At 40.7% G+C, this 19,192-nt stretch overlaps 2 protein-coding genes across 2 annotated transcripts in view; one reads left to right on the top strand and one right to left on the bottom strand.

The window, feature by feature from the left end:
* Positions 1-19,192, bottom strand: part of XPOT (exportin for tRNA) — a 169,136-nt gene that overhangs the window by 128,675 nt on the left and 21,269 nt on the right. Inside the window, exon 2 of the mRNA XM_055579549.1 lies at positions 19,109-19,170. The gene's annotated coding sequence lies outside the window, so the exon portion shown is untranslated. The remainder of the gene's footprint in view (positions 1-19,108; positions 19,171-19,192) is intronic.
* The window catches only part of C1H12orf56 (chromosome 1 C12orf56 homolog), a 112,693-nt gene that overhangs the window by 72,295 nt on the left and 21,206 nt on the right, over positions 1-19,192 (top strand). The window contains exons 12-13 of the mRNA XM_055575881.1: positions 1,125-1,303; positions 4,420-4,516. Coding sequence (XP_055431856.1) covers positions 1,125-1,303; positions 4,420-4,516 — 276 coding nt within the window. The remainder of the gene's footprint in view (positions 1-1,124; positions 1,304-4,419; positions 4,517-19,192) is intronic.

The raw sequence follows: 19,192 nt of genomic DNA, 5'->3' as shown, positions 1-19,192 counted from the left end.
CATATATGTATAAAAACCTGACTGCAGTCAAAGGGTACACTTGTCAGGAGTACAGCCAACTGCCTTATACAGAGATTGAGCCAGGAATCTGGGTCCTTTAGCAGACATAGACTCTAACCAGTCTCAGCCCCACTTCAAAGAGTGTTGTAAAGTTACAGTCACTCCCAGCAATAGTAGTTCATATGTGCATGATGCAAGACCCTTACTTTTTGTGTGGGGTGTTTGCAGACCTCATCATCTAAACTATTGTGTGAAATTTGGGGTCCTAAGAACTCCAAGCAACAGGAAAGTTTTCTTATCAACCTCTAGGGTTGGTTCACCAAAGGAACTGAGCTGAGTATGTGGCCAGCCTGTGACCATAAAGCATGACAGGATGAAAGATGGCAAAAGGACCACAAACAGTGTTGAAAACTTCAGTATTAATCTATTTCTAAAGAGTCTGGGTAGAAACAGACCATTTGAGAGAAATTTGCAAGCAGGGAAACTGGTGGAATCATTGAATATACCTGCATGCCAGTCAGCTCTGGCTGATTCTCTTTCTTGATTACAGCAAGATGCTAAAGAAATTAAAAATTTAATTCCCAAATGGGCATTGCTTTGTTTCCCTGCTCCAGACTCTCTGATCTCAATCTGCATTTTCCTGACACAATATTTAGTCAATATGTGTAAATGGATCTGGGTTGGGGAAACTTCAGATCACCTGCCTTACTTAGGAAGGGTCAGTAGCCACGTGAATAGAAAAGGGAAATTTTGTCAGTGCTAATTTAATGAGCATCCAGAATGACCTTCTGGTTAGAGCCTGAAAGGGTAGTAGTATTCCTTTCTGTTTTTTACAGTAGCCTAAATTTATGCTTCCAATGTTCTCCTTCTGCTTTGGAGTCAAACTCCTTTGACAGTCAGGTCTTGTTCTGATCCAGATTTTAGGGGGGCAACTGGCAAACCCAGTCAGTCTATGGTCTGGTGCTCTCTTAGTACTAACTCAGTAAGAAATAGCACAATGCAAGAGCATCAGGGTGTCAGGGTGGCGAGGACTTCAGGCTAGATTTCTAGTTGAGATTCCAGCTAGGCAGGTGGCCCTTGCAGGTGGCATGCAGCGCGTGTGTAACTGCGTTTCCCTTGTCTAGATTACTTTTGTGGCCACTATCGTGAAACAAGTGGTGAAGGGCCTTTCAGCTTCATTTCAGCTGCTAAGTCCTGGCCGAGCGGTTTTGTTGTACCAGCAGTTTTACATCCTGAAGAGCTGCCTGCAGTACAGCAAGACTTTAGCTGAGTATATTAGGAACAACTACAGAGAAGAATTCAGGTAAGAAAAAGTCTGACTCTCATCTTCCACAAAATCCCACTCATTTTTTATTTTCATGCAAAACTACAACAGAGCCCAATATTCAGAAGATTAAGTAGGAAATTCTAATGTTTGTTTTTAATATTTTACTTTGATAAAATAGTTACCTAACTGTGGTAAGGTAGGATTTGGGGGTGGGAGGGTGTCTAAGAACTATTGCCACTTGAAGTACATTCCTAGGCCAGAAGAGACCAGTGAATCATCAAAGCTTTCTGGGAAGAACTGTTTCTCATTTACTGTCTTTATCGCAACCGGCATCTATTTCGCAGAACTGGTAATGATTTTAACATGTGAGTAACTGAAAGTAAGAAACCCTATTGAAGGAGACAATATAATTGGCTGTGAAGTAACCCAGTCATTGGGAAAGAAAAACAATTGATAAGGGAGGAATGATGAATGCAGTTATTAGGGTTTTCTTTTTCGTTGTTTCATTTACCCTTCTCTTACATTCAATAACAAAACAGTAAGAAAGAACAGCAGAGTGCGTTGTTTCATCAGCCAGCTTGTTCTGCACCTCAGGGGTTCCTACTTCTATTTATAGGCCAACAAAGCCAAATGCTCTTAGCGGTATAGCTTTGCATTAGCACCTTTAAAGGGAAAAACAAAACAAAACCCAGGTTGTGTCTAACTTAAGATGAAAAGGGTGCAGCAGGCATAGATTTGTTATTACTTTGGATGGAGACAAACATACACGGATGGGAAGGCATGTATTGTGGCCTAAAGATTTGCTTTAAAAAATTGTATAGGCCAGTGTCAGTCCTGTTTTTCCTCCATGTGGTTTTATGAGATTCTATTCTGATCCCCATAAAAGGGTTTTGGTTGCCCCACTATGAGTTGGTGCCCAGGACCTAATTTTTTCCTCACTTTTTTTGAAGTAAAATTCATATAGCATGAAATTCACCATTTTAAACATTTTAAAGGGTGCAATTCAGTGGCTTTTTTATTTTTAAAGACTATTTTTTGACCCAGGCCTACAGCAGTGAAAGTATTGATTCCTAATCACTGGACTACTAGGAACTTCCAAGACTTTATTATTATTTTTACTTTTTTGTTTTGGTTGCACCATGTGGGATGCGGGATCGAACTCAGGCCACTTGCATTGGAAGCACAGAGTCTTAACCACTGGACCACCAGGGAATTCCCTCAGTGGCTTTTAATACATTTCACAGTGTTGTGCAACCACCACCCCTATCTAATTGCAGAACATTTTCATCACTCCCAAAGAAGCCTGTTACCCATGAAGCTGTCACACCCCAGCACCCGGCAACCGCTAATCTACTCTCCGTCTCTGTGGATTTGCCTGTTCTGGACATTCCATTCAAATGGAATCACACAACATAGGCCTTTGTGTCTGGTGTCTTTCGCTTAGCATGATGTTTCCAAGGTTCATCCATGTTGTAGCATGGGTCACATAAATCAATGTCTTAAAAATAGTTATGCGCATTTAAAAATCAGAACAATGGCAACTATAGTGTCACATGCCTACATGAAAATAGTTGGCCAGGGCTCAAAAGCAGCCGGCCTCTTAGGTAGATAACACACTGTTCAGTTTGCCACTGTCTCCTCTCTTTGTCCTTAGTGTTATCCTTCCTACATGTGACACCCAAGTCTCACATACAGAAATGCTGTAACTGTTCAGTTTGTCTGGGGTGGCGCCTGGGCACTGGTGTTTAAAATAAACTCTCTAGGTGATGCTAATGTGTGTCCAGGGCTGAGAAGCAATGCTTGAAGCCATCCAAGAGTCTAGCTAAAGATTTTCTTACTTTTGTCTCTTCTCTGGTTTTTTCCTATAGTAGCTGATCCTTGCACAGTGTTGTAGCTAGGGATGCCACACCCTACATGCTTGAAAATCCATATATAACTTTTGACTCCACCTAAAATTAACGAATAGCCGATTTTTGACCAGAAGCCATTCTGATAACATAAAGTTTATTAATACATATTTTGTATGTTATATGTATCTTATACTGCATTCTTACAATTAAGTCAGCTAGAGAAAATATTATTAAGAAAATCATATTTATTGATACAGGAAGTTCATGTTGTCTTTAAAAGATGAACTGTCTATCTATATGTATCTACATTAATTTGTCTTCTTTGGTACAAACACTGTAGATATTACACATATTACAATCACTAGGCAAAAGAAATGAAAAGATAATGTGAAAAAGAAATTTATGTTTATGTACAGGCATAATGGTTCATGCATTGGTAACAAAGCAGCAGCAATATGATCGCTTCATGGTAACCTGGCTTATACAATAATGAATGAATCATAATAAAATGTTTATGGCACACAGGATTACAGTCATATTCATAATATAGTATTGGAAACATTGTTACTTAAAAAAAACACGTGTGGTGATAGGCTGATACAGTTTCTCCAATTACAAGAGAAGCATACTGTATGGTATATAAGTCTTTGAAAGCAAAGTTATAAACAGTAATATGAGAACTCACACATTATCAGTTTTATATTAAGCATCGCCTCATGCCTATGTAAGGACAGGCTATCCACTTCAACACAAGTCTGTGCACAGTGTTCTACACCTATATTTATATACACTTAAACTGAAAAAAATCCAAGCCCAAGTGGATCCACGCAGTTCAAACCCATGTTGTTCAAGGGTCAACTGTACTTCACTGAGGCCGTGGGGACAAAGTCTCCTCTTCCCTCGACTTGGTCCTAGTGGGGGGCCAAGCTTCACTCACCCCAGCTTGACTCATTTCAACTCCCCACTGTGTGTGGCCTATGAAAACGAGACGCAGGAGCCTCAGCTCACACCGTGGTGAGGACAGTCCTAGCTTCCTTATTGATGCTTTGATAACTGATACATTATTAATGCAATTCACTTTCTTTGCTGAAGTAAAGTGCTCCAGTGAGCTGAAAGGCTCACATAGCAGAGGTCTTCTAGGTCACAAATGGAGGAGATTGGAGGGTTAAGTGTTGGTAGTCTTGTGGGTTAAACTCCCACACTCAACAGCCCTATGCCAGTAAGTATGTATTTAATGATGTGACTGGTGTGAAAAGTCTTGTTTTTAAAGCTCTCTATTTTGTTTCTTTTTATGATTTGCAGGTACTTTATTCACATGCCAGCACTGGAAAAAAGGCTCCCATTATGTTACCCTATTACCCAACCTACCACTCAACTTTTCCATGAAGTTCTGAAATTGGTTGAACAGAAACAATCTGTGAAATGTTAATAAGAGTATAAAATGTTAATTGGAAGTCAACTTAATATTTATTAGAAATACAGCTATTCCTGTATTCTACAAAAAAGATCTTATTTGAAGGTTCCCTCAATACCTCTCTGAGAGAAGTCTTTAAAAAGAAAATGTTCAATACAATGACATAAAGTGTTGCTGAAGACTAGCATTTTTCAAAAAAAAAAAAGTTTCTAAAGACATAAAAGAAACAGAAACCTATGAAGAGCAAGTGTAGAAAGTGCACCCTGATGAGTTTTGGTGTAATAATGGTGACTGGCATGAAGCCACTGTATCCAAAAATAAATTGTGGGGAGTGTAAATACTGGGCAACAGGATGACACCACCTGTAAAAATTCTAGTGATATAAGTATTCATGGAAGAAGGAGCAGAAGAACATAGGCATAGCTGTAAGAAAGGTCAGTTCCTCACTTACCATGGGGAAAGAAGCTTAGACTTGCTTCAACAAAACTAAATGCATTCTGCCACTCTTAAACGAACCTGGGGCTAATGAGAGCAGTCTCGTAGCATTTCTATGAAAGAGAAACTGTGTATAAGCAGTTATGGCTCTTCCAGTTATTTCTAAGATGTCTTACTATATCTTATGGCAGTAAACTAATCCAACAAAAACCTTCACTTTGGCATCCCTGCTGAGCTATTGGATTTGGGTTTCTAAGAACTCAAGAACTGGGTCCTCCATTCAACTTACTTAAGGGAGAATCAGAGAAGAATCCAGCACCAAAAAAAAGAGCTCCCAAGCCAGACTTGCCTGTGCTGTGCAGTGGAGAGAGAATTCAACTCAGGACATCTGATTCCTGGTTCTGGCTAAGCCACTAACCGGCTATTTGACCTGGAGAAAGCCAGATCTCATTTCAGGGCCTCCTCTACGATGTGAAAGGCTAGGTAGAACTTGTTCTCAAGTTGTCTTCCAGCTCTGACATTCTCTGCCTGTGATGAGACACTTCTTAGCATTCTGTAATGGGCAGTACATTCCTCTGTTACTCTGGCTCAGTGCCTGGTTGTACATTGATTTCAACAATACTGTTTTCTTTGGACTAAGCATTTTCCTCCTGGCTGTCATCACCATTGCCCCAGAAAGTGTCTGAGCCTTCTGCACTGTCACCCATCCAAGATTATAAGTCTTCTAAGCTTTCTAATCTAGGGGCAGAAAGGGAGCAAAATGGTGTTGATGAGTGTCCCGGGCTGTCAGATGAGGGGTTATTCCCAAGAGATGGTTAAACAGGAGAATCTGAAAAGATTCTTAGGGCAAAGGCAAGCAACACTTGAAACTGGAAAAATGATGGGACAGTAGGCTGACTACTGATGAGTGTGGAGCCTGCAGAATGACAAGAGGACTGACTCAGCTCTGCCTCGGCTTCCAGGCAGCGCCCTGGCCTTGGGCTAGGCGTAGCGAGGCTCTGGAGAGGGCTTGGGGGTCTCTTTCCCACGTGCCTTCTTGTCCGTGTTGCCTCTTCTCTCCCATTAGTTTTGGACCTTGGGAAGTTACTTAACGTCTCTATTGCTATTGCTAAGTTGCTTCAGTCGTGTCCGACTGTGTGTGACCCCATAGACGGCAGCCCACCAGGCTCCCCCGTCCCTGGGATTCTCCAGGCAAGAACACTGGAGTGGGTTGCCATTTCCTTCTCCAATGCATGAAAGTGAAGAGTGAAAGTGAAGTCGCTCAGTCGTGTCCAACCCTCAGCAACCCCATGGACTGCAGCCTTCCAGGCTCCTCCATCCATGGGATTTTCCAGGCAAGAGTACTGGAGTGGGGTGCCATTGCCTTCTCTGTAACGTCTCTAAGCCTTAATCAAAACAAAAATATAACCTATCCCAGAAGGTTGTCAGATTTAAATGAAAAGGTATTGTGTAAGCACATAGTATGGTATGTGGAAGTAGTAAGGATTAGTGCATGCGTGCTCAGTTGCTGAGTCATGTGTGTGACCCCATGTGTGTGACCCCATGGACTGTAGCTTGCCAGGCTCCTCTGTCCATGGGATTATCCAGGCAAGAAATACTGGAGTGGGTTGCCATTTTCCCCATTAGGAGATCTTCCCTACATAGGGATCGAACCCATGTCTCCTGTGTCTCCTGAAATGGCAGGCAGATTCTTTACCACTGAGCCACCTGGGAAGTTTTAGGTTTTGGTACTTATTAAACTACTATCAAAGCTGGCTGAGAACTTAGAGATTAGTAAGTACTGCCCTTATTTCCAGGACCAATTTGGGGACTAGCTATTATACTCAGCCCCTAATCTATACAGCAATGAAGAACAGATTCATTTCATTATTAAACTGAAAATTCAGTTTTATATCAGCAGGAGTATGATTTCATTAGGTGACTATTTCTACTGCTCATCACCAAGGACTGTAGACTCTAATTGACATTCACAACACAAGAGCTGCATGGGAAATATTCTTCCCAAGGGTGGACAGAAAGCTTTTCAGTCATGTAAACTTTTTTTAACCTTTGATTTAAACAGCTAATTACTAACTGATCAAGCAGACTTTGCCATTCTGTCCTTATGGTGTTCCTAATTGATTCATAGACAGGGTGAGAATACACATATGAAGAGTTTCTTCATTTTAGTGAAATCTAGATAATCCAGAAACTATGTTAAGAGGGAAAAGCCTAAAGTCTCTCTGATTGATGATGTATTTTACTTATTTCTACACTGACTCTCACTCACTGGTAGTGCCACTTTTCAGTGTATAGAAATGCCTGAGTATGGTATTAAGTATGGTATTAAACATGCTATAAGGCATTTGCGAAAAGTGGTCACAGCTTGTTGACTGGTGATATGTTTCAGCCAGTGGCATTATATTTTCTCTGAGGTTAGAATCACTTGTTTTCTATTTAATGTATTTGTATAGTAGAGAGGTTTCAGTGATAAATGTAGAAGAGAAGCTGGAAATTTCTTGAAAAAATGAATTTAATGGGAATTTGTGAGCAATCTTTAATAGTATTAACTCACTCTGATTTCTCTTTGTTCACTATATTTACTTCTAAAATGCAATACTGACTTGTAAGTTCCACCTGAACTTGGCTCCCTGTAGGAGGAAGACAGTCAGCAATTCTTCATCCCATCAGACCAAGCACTCTGTGCCTGTATATCTGTCTTTTGAATCTGAAGATTTTTACATTGAGAGGAAGGCAGAATGATTCTGGCTGGAAATAGGGGTGGTATAACCTTGTGACTGAGAGTCCAGATGCTTTGTCAGCAAGACCTTGTTTTGATTCTTGCCCATCTACTTGTTAACTGACTTTCAGCAGGTTATTTAACTTCTTTCAGAACTTCCATTTTGTCAAGCATAAGTTAATAGAAAGTCTACCTTTAGGGTTTTTGTGAATACTCATTCATTCATATATAAACAAATAGTTGTATGGCCAGAATACAGAGACAAACCATATGGCATTGCCATTTTCAAGTTCAAAATTATCAATATCTGCAATCTCATATGGTTCAAACAAATAAAAAAACCCTCAATCTATGGTAGCAATTATCCTAACTCTAAACTCTAGAAACACTAACTCACTTTAAGAAGTTATACTTTAAATACATGTCATTAATTCTAATTTTCCAGGTAGTATGGCACTTTGTTATAACATGGCTTATTCTTGCACAGATTTGAGTGAACCTTAAATCATGTATTAACAGTTCAATTACAAATTATTAAGTGGGCATAATATAATTTAAAATGTTCAAATAGAATTTAAAATTTTCTTTCCTGCCTTCTGCCCAAATAAAGAAATCTGTTCTTCCACCAGTCTGCTCCTCCTCAGTGAATTTTGCTTCATTCACCCTACCACTCAAAAGAGACAGTTGGGAGACCTTTGTGTTTTCTCCTTGCTCTTCATCCTCCAAACACAATCCATCAGCAGCGCTTATTGGAAATTCCTTCAAAATATATGAATAACCTACTGACTCCTCATAATTACTCTATTTTTGTCCAAACCTCCATCACCTAATGCAATAAACTATTTCATTACCTTGTTTTCACCCTGACTCCTACAAAACCCTTCTCTAAGGTGAGAGTGGACTATTCTTTTGAACAAGGAAATCAATACAATTTATGACTTTAAACCTCTTTTCTTCTCATTACCCAAGATGAAATCCAAAGTCCTTACCATGGCTTTCAGGACTTTTAATGACCTGACCTTTGACTACCTTTGTGACCTAATCCAATCACTCTTCTCATTCACTACTCCCTAAGCACATGGGCCTTTTATGGTTTTCCTTTAAACCTCCAAGTTCTTTCAAGGCTTGGACACTTGCACTAGCAGATGCTTCCCCCGCCATCCCCCCACCCCCTCACCCCCCACCCCACCTCCAGACTGTCAAGTGTCACTTCAAAGACGGCTTTTCTGATCACTCCAAAGTGGCCTCCCAATCACTTACCTCACTTTATATTTGTTTACTTACTTATTTTCTGCAATGCAGGAGTTTAAGAATGTAAGCTTCATGAGGTCTGGCCTGCATTCGTCTTATTCATGACTATATCCCAACATCTGGGATAGTGCTATCCCAATATCTGGCTACTCTACAAAGTGCTTCTTCTATGTTGAGTTTAGCATGGGCTAAAGAAACATGTAGAAGGAGACCACAGGCAGGAGCGCCAGCCCCAGCTGCCACATAACAGCAAACTCATGAAAAGGCCCCAAGTAAGACTTCTAGAAGAACCACCCAGGCAAGCCACAGAATTATGAGATATAATAAAGGGTTGGATTTTCTCCAGCTTTATTGAGGTATAATTGACTAATAAATCTGTAAGGCAGTTAAAGTAAACAATGTGATGACTTGACATTCTTTGAAGGGGAGGGGAACCATTTAAGCGCTACTGTCTTAGCAAATTTCAACTATATAATACAGTGTTATCAGCTATGGTGACCATGTTACACATCAGGTGAACGTGAATATGAAGTCACTCAGTCGTGTCCGACTCTTTGCGACCACATGGACTGTAGCCTACCAAGCCTCTCTGTCCATGGGATTTTCCAGGCAATAGTACTGGAGTGGATTGCCATTTCCTTCTCCAAGGGATCTTCCCAACCCAGGGGTCGATTCCGGGTCTCCCGCATCGTAGACAGACGCTTTACCGTCTGAGCCACCAGGGAAGTGTTTTTATGTGTGTGTGTGTGTTTTTACACATCAGGTACTCAGACCTTATTCATCTTATAATTGAAAGTGTTTATACCCTTAAAAGTTTGGAGACGTACCAACCTCTCCCTATTTCCCCATCCCAGCCCCTGGCAACCACTTTCTACCCTCTATTTCTATGAGCTTATCTTTAAAAAAAAAATAAGTGTGATTTTAAGCCTCTAAGTTTTGAGGTGGTTTATTATGTAGCAATGGGTAAACAGAACAAGGACATTTTCATTTATTTTAAATACATTCTATCAATGTTAGTGTAATTCCAAATTAGATCATTTGCCACAATCAAGCACTCTAACCAACATAAGTATTTTACTTATCTGTTCTTCCAACTTTTTTCTAAAAGTTGGCTGAGTGAGTGAAGTCGCTTAGTCATGTCCGACTCTTTGCAACCCCATGGACTGTAGTCTACCAGGCTGCTCCATCCACAGGATTTTCCAGGCAATATTACTGGAGTGGGTTGCCATTTCCTTCTCCAGGGTATCTTCCTGACCCAGGGATTGAACCTGGATCTCCCTCATTGTAGACAGACGCTTTATCATGTGAGCCACCAGGGAAGTCCTTAAAAGTTGGCTAAACATGGCTAACATCATAAAATCATTTTCCCTTTTGTCATTTTAAATGGATTAGACAGTATTCCACAGAATTCTGATCCTTTTAAAATGGGATTTATATTTGTCTAAGCACAACAGGGTCCACACTGTCACTGTCCCTTACTGGGCAGGAGCCCTTGGAATCTCACAGCACAAATAACAGCCGACTACTTCAGTGCTGACAGTGTATGATGAACACCAAGAGGACCAAGACTGCTTCTGCCTTCAACCCGTGATCTCTGAGCCAGTCGCTAGAAGGGACTGATGAGGAAGTTATACAACTTGGAGGAGATAAGGTTTTGAAGGTGTACTGGTTATATATCAGAGATCTCTGGCTTCTGGGTTTAGGAAAAACCTTGGGGCAAAGGGTTTTCTTTTCTTTCCTTTTGTTTTTCTATTTTTCTTTTCCTTTCTTGTTGTCTTCTACTTGGAAGGTGACTTCGCAGAATTAAGGGGCTAGAGGTGGAACAAGAGAAAAGAAAGCAAGATTAATATTTGCCCCAAGATTCTGAGAGGCAAAGGGGACCGTTAAGTTTCCTTCTGGGTGGTCCACTCCTTTGAAGACCCCAGGAGAGGTGTAGGATTTCAGGGCATAAATTGTGCCTATAAATAAAGATGCTGGATTTGATGGAGCCACTAATTCCCTTCCTTCCTCTTTCTACTTGTGGTGGTGATGCAGAGGGAGTAGTTAGTGGCAATGGTAGTGACAGTGGTTAGTGATTTGTTTTGCTAGCAAGGAGGACAGTAGAGGCTTCCCAGGTGGTGCTAGTGGTAAAGAACCTGCCTGCCAGTGCAGGAGACAAAAGAGACACAGGTTTGATCCCCAGGTTGGGAAGATCCCCTGGAGAAAGAAATGGCAACCCACTCCAGTATTCTTGCGGAGAATCCCATGGATAGAGGAGCCTGGTGGGCTACAGGCCATGGGGTCACAGAGAGTCGGACATGACTCAAGTGACTTAGCAGAAGCAGCAGGGCAGTACAGGAGGTGGAGGGTGTAGATCAAGTGGAAGAGGGCCACTGTGGGGTTCTGTGGGCTATTCTGCAGTATTAGCCATTATTTAGAACATTGTTCCTACATGGAAATTACTCTGTCTTCAGCACAGCTAACCTGCAAATGAATTTAGAAAGGACTCATTTATAAAGGGCGTATTTTATATCCTGGGGCTTCACAGGTGGCTCCATGGTGAAGAATCCACCTGCCAATGCAGGAGACATGGGTTCTGTTCCTGGGTAGGGAAGATCCCTTGGAGAAAGAGATGGCAACCCACTCCAGTATTCTTGCCTGAGAAATCTCAGTGACAGAGGAGACTGGTGGGCTACAGTCCATGGGGGTCGCAAGAGTCAAACACTACTTGGCAACTAAACATTTTACATCTATTCCCAACTATAACCACCAGGGGGCAAAATTGGACAAGGAAGACAGAAAAACAACTGCTCTAGGAGTTTTGATTGATAAACTTTTAATTCCTGCTGATCTTCAAAATTAAATTAATTTTTGTTGTCAGCCTTCTTTAATACGTACTAACATAAATCTAAGTGTGAGAAAACTGTTCTTTTGTGCTCAGTCGCTTCAGTCGTGTCTGACTCTTTGTGACCCCATGCACTGACACCCACCAGGCTCCTCTGTCATCCTCTGGGGGATTCTCTGGGCAAGAATCCTGGAGTGGGTTGCCATGTCCTCTGCCAGGGTATCTCCCCGACCCAGGGATCGAACCTGCAGCTCCTCTGGCTCCTACATTGCAGGTGTATTCTTTACCAACTGAGCCATCTGAGAAGCCCCCATATGTTCTTATAAAATCAGCACAAATGTATATTTTAAAGTTTACAAAATTAAATGTAAATTAATATCAATGTCACACGTGATGTTTTGCTCAAACTCCACCTCTCCTCGCAAAATGAAGATGGTAGAATGTATCACAAAGGCCCTTAAGTTCTTCAGTCTCCTGGCATCACATTTCACTGTGCTCTTCAGAACTACCACACGTCTTTACGTACAGGCCACGCTAACCTCAGACTGTCCCTTGGCTTGAACATTTCACTATGTTTGAAATCTGCTTGTGTTCTTTTTTTTCCCCAATGTATTGCTATTTTTTAAAATTTTCTTTTAAATTAAAAGAAAATTTTTGAAATATGGTTGATTTACACAGCCACAGTGTTATTTATTTTTTGCCACGCCCTGCAGTATGTAGGATTCTAGTTCCCCAACCAAGGATCAAACGGTGCTCCCTGCATTGGGAAGGCGAAGAAGTCTTAACCACTGGACCACCAGGGAAGTGCCTGCTTCTATTCTCTTTTTGGCTGAGAACACTCAAAGTTCCCCCACTTAGGGACAAACAATGGCCCAACATAAACAATGCAAACACAGGCATTCCACTGAGACAAAAATGAAACTTTAAACTTCCTAAGAAACTCCACAGACTTTCAAGCTGAAGTTCAGACTCCAATTTGAGAGGCTCTGCTGCAGAGGCTAAAGGGCTCACAATGTTTTAAGTATGGTGACTTAACATCATGGTGTCCCTGGATGGTTTACGCTTTTTTTTTCCCCAGCACCTCTGCTATATTTTCAATAGTGTCCTCATTTGGATGATAAAGTAATACAGTTATATCTGTACCCTGGTTAGAAGCCAGTCTCGGTGTGGAATTTTAGGATCAGGAAAGATCTGTGCCTTAGCACTGGGAGTTAAGAAGCAAAAGTTAAACCTACTTAGAGAAGCTTCTCGGGCTTTGTTGAGAAGCATATCCAGTCTAATGTGAGTAAAGCTTCGGGGGTTCAACCAAACTTTTGACATGTTCTGATCTTTTGTGACTCAGAAGCATCAGGGGTTCCCCTGACTCCCCCATATTAACAAAACACCACCTCAAAACACAGGCTGTAAGAAAGGAAATATTAATACATAGAGTAAAAGATTTAATCACACTGAGGATTCTCTGATATTTGAGAGCATACAAGGTCATTTTTGGGTAGGAGGGGTGAAACTTCTGAGAAGGCCACATTTACTCAGAGGAGCTGGAAGACTGGACAGCAGTTTTGTAAGTGTATGACATAATTTGGCTAGCATGATGCTTTGGGCTTGCTACACAACAAAATGATTCCTCACCGCCAAGTCTCAAGACCAAATTCAGTTGCCAATGAGACTTCAGATGGTTCTGTGTTAGCACTAATGAAAAGATGCCACAAAAGAGTGATTTTTAAGGAAGCGGAGAAATATTTCTCTAAAATGGCCTATAGACAAATTTGCTGAGACTGGTCTGCTGAAGTGGATACTAATGACAGCATTCTGGCAACTCTGAGTTCTCATTCCTTCAGATGACGACTATTATTAGCATTATTTCATATTTATCAAGCCCCAACTGGAGCAACTTGTCATAATGGACAGGGAAGAGAGAAGGGGAAAAAAGCACCATCTGTCCTTGGCATATGTGCTGGGGACACTCAATGTGGCGACAATGTCTAAATAAGGTCTGTCAGAGGTTTGGGAGGTTTCACACAATTTTCAAGGATCTCGCTGTCCCAGAGAGTTTGGATTTAGTTGGACTAATTTGGAGTTAGTTGGATACTTAGGATGTACAAAAATTAATAAAACTGGGTCTCTGTTCTAAAAAGCTAAATTCACTAAGCTAAACTGAGTACAACCTTCAAAACTTTTGCCATACCATCTGTATTTTTATTTACTCCACATTTTTCTAACATCATTATTTACTCCATATTTTTCTAACATCATTTCTAGTACCTCTACCTAGTTTAGAGTATCTGGGAAATCATGGGAGTTGATGTTCTAGATATATATATTTAAATACTTGTGCTTACATATTTCTAATATGTATTTTTAAATAAACACAATTCTAAAAATTTTAAATGCCTTTACCTTGGACTATCTAAAATCATCTTTGTACCACTCTATGGGAATGATAACAGTAAGGAACACTTAAAGAAGATATTACAAGGGTAGAATAAGTCAGATGGTACAGGTATAAAGAAAGGGTTACAGGAAATCACAGAAAGAAGTTTAATTCTGATTGGGTTCATTAACAAGGCTGAACTCAGAAGATTTAGTATTTGTGGAGATTTTAAAAGTGTCCACTTGGGTAATATTATTTCATAAGTGTGCAATTTTTTTTCAAACTAAAGAAGATGGCAAAAGATTTGACAAAGCTTGGTGATGAGTGCACAGATACCCCTATATTAGAAAGATGATGCTGTTAAAGTACTGCACTCAATGTGCCAGCAAATTTGGAAAACTCAGCAGTGGCCACAGGACTGGAAAAGGTCAGTTTTCATTCCAATCCCTAAGAAAGGCAATGCCAAAGAATGCTCAAACTACCGCACAATTGCACTCATCTCACACACTAGTAAAGTAATGCTCAAAATTCTCCAAGCCAGGCTTCAGCAATATGTGAACCGTGAACTTCCAGATGTTCAAGCTGGTTTTAGAAAAGGCAGAGGAACCAGAGATCAAATTGCCAACATCTGCTGGATCATGGAAAAAGCAAGAGAGTTCCAGAAAAACATCTATTTCTGCTTTATTGACTATGCCAAAGCCTTTGACTGTGTGGATTACAATAAACTGTGGAAAATTCTGAAAGAGATGGGAATACCAGACCACCTGACCTGCCTCTTGAGAAACCTATATGCAGGTCAGGAAGCAACAGTTAGAACTGGACATGGAACAACAGACTGGTTCCAAATAGGAAAAGGAGTACGTCAAGGCTGTATATTGTCACCCTGCTTATTGAACTTCTATGCAGAGTACATCATGAGAAACGCTGGGCTGGAAGAAGCACAAACTGGAATCAAGATTGCCGGGAGAAATACCAATAACCTCAGATATGCAGATGATACCACCCTTATGGCAGAAAGTGAAGAGGAACTAAAAAGCCTTTTGATGAAAGTGAAAGTGGAGAGTGAAAAAGTTGGCTTAAAGCTCAACATTCAGAAAACAAAGATCATGGCATCTGGTCCCATCGCTTGATGGGAAATAGTGGAAACAGTGTCAGACTTTATTTTTGGGGGCTCCAAAATCACTGCAGATGGTGACTGTGGCCATGAAATTAAAAGACGCTTACTCCTTGGAAGGAAAGTTATGACCAACCTAGATAGTATACTGAAAAGCAGAGACATTACTTTGCCAACAAAGGTCCATCTAGTCAAGGCTATGGTTTTTCCTGTGGTCATGTATGGATGTGAGAGTTGGACTGTGAAGAAAGCTGAGCGCTGAAGAATTGATGTTTTTGAACTGTGGTGTTGGAGAGGACTCTTGAGAGTCCCTTGGACTGCAAGGAGATCCAACCAGTCCATTCTGAAGGAGATTGGCCCTGGGATTTCTTTGGAAGGAATGATGCTAAAGCTGAAACTCCAGTACTTTGGCCACCTCGTGCGAAGAGTTGACTCATTGGAAAAGACTCTGATGCTGGGAGGGATTGGGGGCAGGAGGAGAAGGGGACGACAGAGGATGAGATGGCTGGATGGCATCACTGACTCGATGGACGTGAGTCTGAGTGAACTCCGGGAGTTGGTGATGGAGGCCTGGTGTGCTGCGATTCATGGGGTCGCAAAGAGTTGGACACTACTGAGCGACTGAACTGACTGTATGCTTGAAATATTTTATGATAATAATAAAATGTGTCTAGGATTTGGAGAAGAGAAAAGCATTCCAAGAAGAAAAGAAAGTATGAGTGAAAGCACAGAATCCTGAAATTCAGGTGAGGTGTCCCCAACAGAGGGCTTCCCCAGTGGCTCAGTTGTAAAGTATTCTTGCCTGGAGAATCCTATGGACAGAAGAGCCTGGTAGGCTACAGTCCACGGTGTCGCAAAGAGTTGGACATGACTGAAGCGACTTAGCACATGCACATCTTCGATAGAAGGTAAGCGTCAGAAAATTAAGTTGTAGCAGATCATGTGGGACACTGGCTAAGTGTTCCTGAAGAAGAGGTCTGCAGGCATGGGACATCCCTGGAGGTTTCTGATGAACAATATATAACCAGAGAAGTAGATTAGGAATAGAACTCTGGGAGAGAACTGCAAGATGTGGCGAGCCCAGATTTGGAAGGATCTAATAATAATGACTCAAGTGAAAATATGGTAGCCTCCCTAAGACCCATAACATCCTGATTTGCTCCCTTGTTCTGCTCGTTTGCATCCCCTATTTTTATTTTTTAAAAATCCATTTCTAGTGGGCAGTGATATTTCCTCCTTCCTATCCTATATTCTTTGCAGTCTCATCAACTATATTGTAGACAAGTCTCATCCAACTATATTTTCTGTAAATGAACCGACAGTAAACAATTTATGCTTTGCAGGCCATGCAGTCAATGTTGTAACTATTCAGTTCTGTTGCAGGGAGAAAGGCAGCCACAGACAATACAAAATAAATTGGTGAGACTGAATTTCCCTAAAACTTTATTTATAGACACTGAAATTGAAATTTCAGATAAATATTCTTCTTTTTATTTTTCAACATTAAAAAAATGTAAAAACCATTCATAGTTTTCACACTGTATAAAAATAAACTGTAAGTTACAGAAATGCAAAACAAAACCTAACGAGATATCATTCCTCACCCCTTGATGGCTATAATCAAAAAGACAAATAATAACACATGTTGGCAAGAATATGCGGAAGCTGCAACCCTCATACAATTACTGTGAGAATTATAAAATGTCACGGCAGCCTTGGACAACAGTTTGGCCGTTTCTCAAACATCTAAGCAGGGAGTTATATATGATCTAGCAATTCCACTCCTACGTATATACCCAAGAGAAATGAAAGTATATGTCCACACAAAACACTGTACACAAATGTTCATGGCAGCATTATTCATCACAGTCAAAATGTGGAAACATCCATTTCATTCTTTCGGCAGTAAGAAAGAAAGCATTGCTGTGCCACAACCTGGATGAATCCTGAAAACGTGCTAAGTGAAAGAAGCCAGTTGCAAAAAAACCACCTATTGTATGATTCCACTTATAAGAAACGTCCAGAATACACACATCTATAGACAAAAAACAACAAAGAATACGAGAGCTGGCAGGTTTTGGCGACAGGGAGAGAAACTGCTCATGGGTGAGGGTTTTCTGGGGATATGTGACGAAAATGTTATAAGATCAATTGTGGTGAAGATAGTGCAACTCAATAAATACACCAAAAAACCCACTGAACTGTACACTGTAAAAGGGCAACTGTAGGGCATGTGAATTATATCTCAATAAAGCTGTTAAAACGTAAATAATGGGCTGCAGGCTAACTGGTCCCGCAGGTGGGTTTTCCAGCCTCTGCAGTAGACACCGGGTGAACTGGCTGCTCTCAGGAGCTTACTAGTAGACTCGGCTATTTCAACTTGGAAAATTCAGTTTAGGAGAGCTGGAAGATAACTAGACAGGCTTTTGTTCTTGGGTCCTGCTGATGAGGCAATCTATAAGTCTCACAGATGTGTGATATAAGCAACGATGAATTTCCGTTTATAAAGTCAGGAATTTAGCCCACACACTCAGATACACTCAGATTCTTTGTGGTTTTCAACAGAGGTCCTGCAAAGCCACTAGGCTTCGAGGACCTTCACCTGGTCCCAGACGAGCTGCCCAGGCAAGTATTTTGTCCATCTTTATTCCTATAGACCAGCTGGCTGCTTAGCTTAAATTCTCCAGCGTCCCATGATTAAAAGACAAAGCTTTGGGACTTCCCTGGTGGTCCAGGGGCTAAGAGTCCACGCTCCCAATGCAGCGAGTCCAGGTTTGATCCCTGATTAGGGAACTAGATCACACATGCCATAACTAAAGATCCCATGTGCCACAACCAAGACCAGGAACAATTAAGTAAATAAATAAACAAAAACAAAGCTTTCTCTCATTACCTCTTTAGAGAGGCAATGTGAGGTGTGACGGTAAATTTAATCTAAATTTTTCTTCTTATAATTCTTGGCCAAGGCAACTGCTTAGATAGTTTATGTACTGAAACTGTGGCACTAGGCATTCATTCCACAAATATTTATTTAGTAGGTATGTGTCAGGCACTATTCCAACCACTAGAGATACAGTAATAAACAAGAAATTAAAAACCCCTGACTTCATGGCATGGCATTTATATTCTAATAAGATGAAGTCTCTTTCCATCATGAACTACTATATTATCATGAATTAATCTTGAGTAAGACTCCTGTGCTTCAAGAGAAGTCATTTCACCTCTCCCTCTGTTTCTAGACAGGACAGATCTATACTCATCCACAGGGAAGTCCTGTGAATTCTGTCCACAATAGAATTTCAAAACACATACTTCTTCCCATCTTTACTAGTCCAAACCAATATTATTAACACCTATGTTACAGCAATAGCTTTTTTAGGGGTCTCCTGAATCTTAAATGTCTCCACAGTTACTTTTAAAATAATAAAATCTGATTACACCCTTTTTATTTAAAACTTTCCAATAGCTTTTTCATTTTTCTTAGGATTAACTCCAAAATATATAACCTAGCCCATAGTGGCATTACATGTTCTGGTCCCTACCTACCTCCCCTCAAATCACTCTACCCTCGGCTCAAAATTTTCCTACCACATCGGCCTTCTCTCTTTTTTTCCCATCCTTCCCCACCCCGTTTTCTCTTTATCTTGAGTATGCCAAGCCCCTTCATACCTCATTCATACTTGTATTCACAAAATTCAGCTTCACTTTCTCAGTAAAACTACCTTCGACTTCACTCTATCATAGACTTTGAGTTATTAGACAAATAAATTATGTTATTATTTACTTAATAAATGCCATCTCCAGTAGACTATGAGCTCCTTACAGGGGCCTTATATCATTTGCTTATGATTATAATTCCTTACCTAGCTCAGGATCTGGCTGATCACAGATGCTCAACAGATGTTTTCAATAAGAAATGGATATTCTGAAAAACATCAATTAAGACA

Source organism: Bubalus kerabau, chromosome 1, assembly GCF_029407905.1.
Source record: "Bubalus kerabau isolate K-KA32 ecotype Philippines breed swamp buffalo chromosome 1, PCC_UOA_SB_1v2, whole genome shotgun sequence".
Lineage (NCBI taxonomy): Eukaryota > Metazoa > Chordata > Mammalia > Artiodactyla > Bovidae > Bubalus > Bubalus kerabau.
This window is presented reverse-complemented; position numbering and strand designations above follow the sequence as displayed.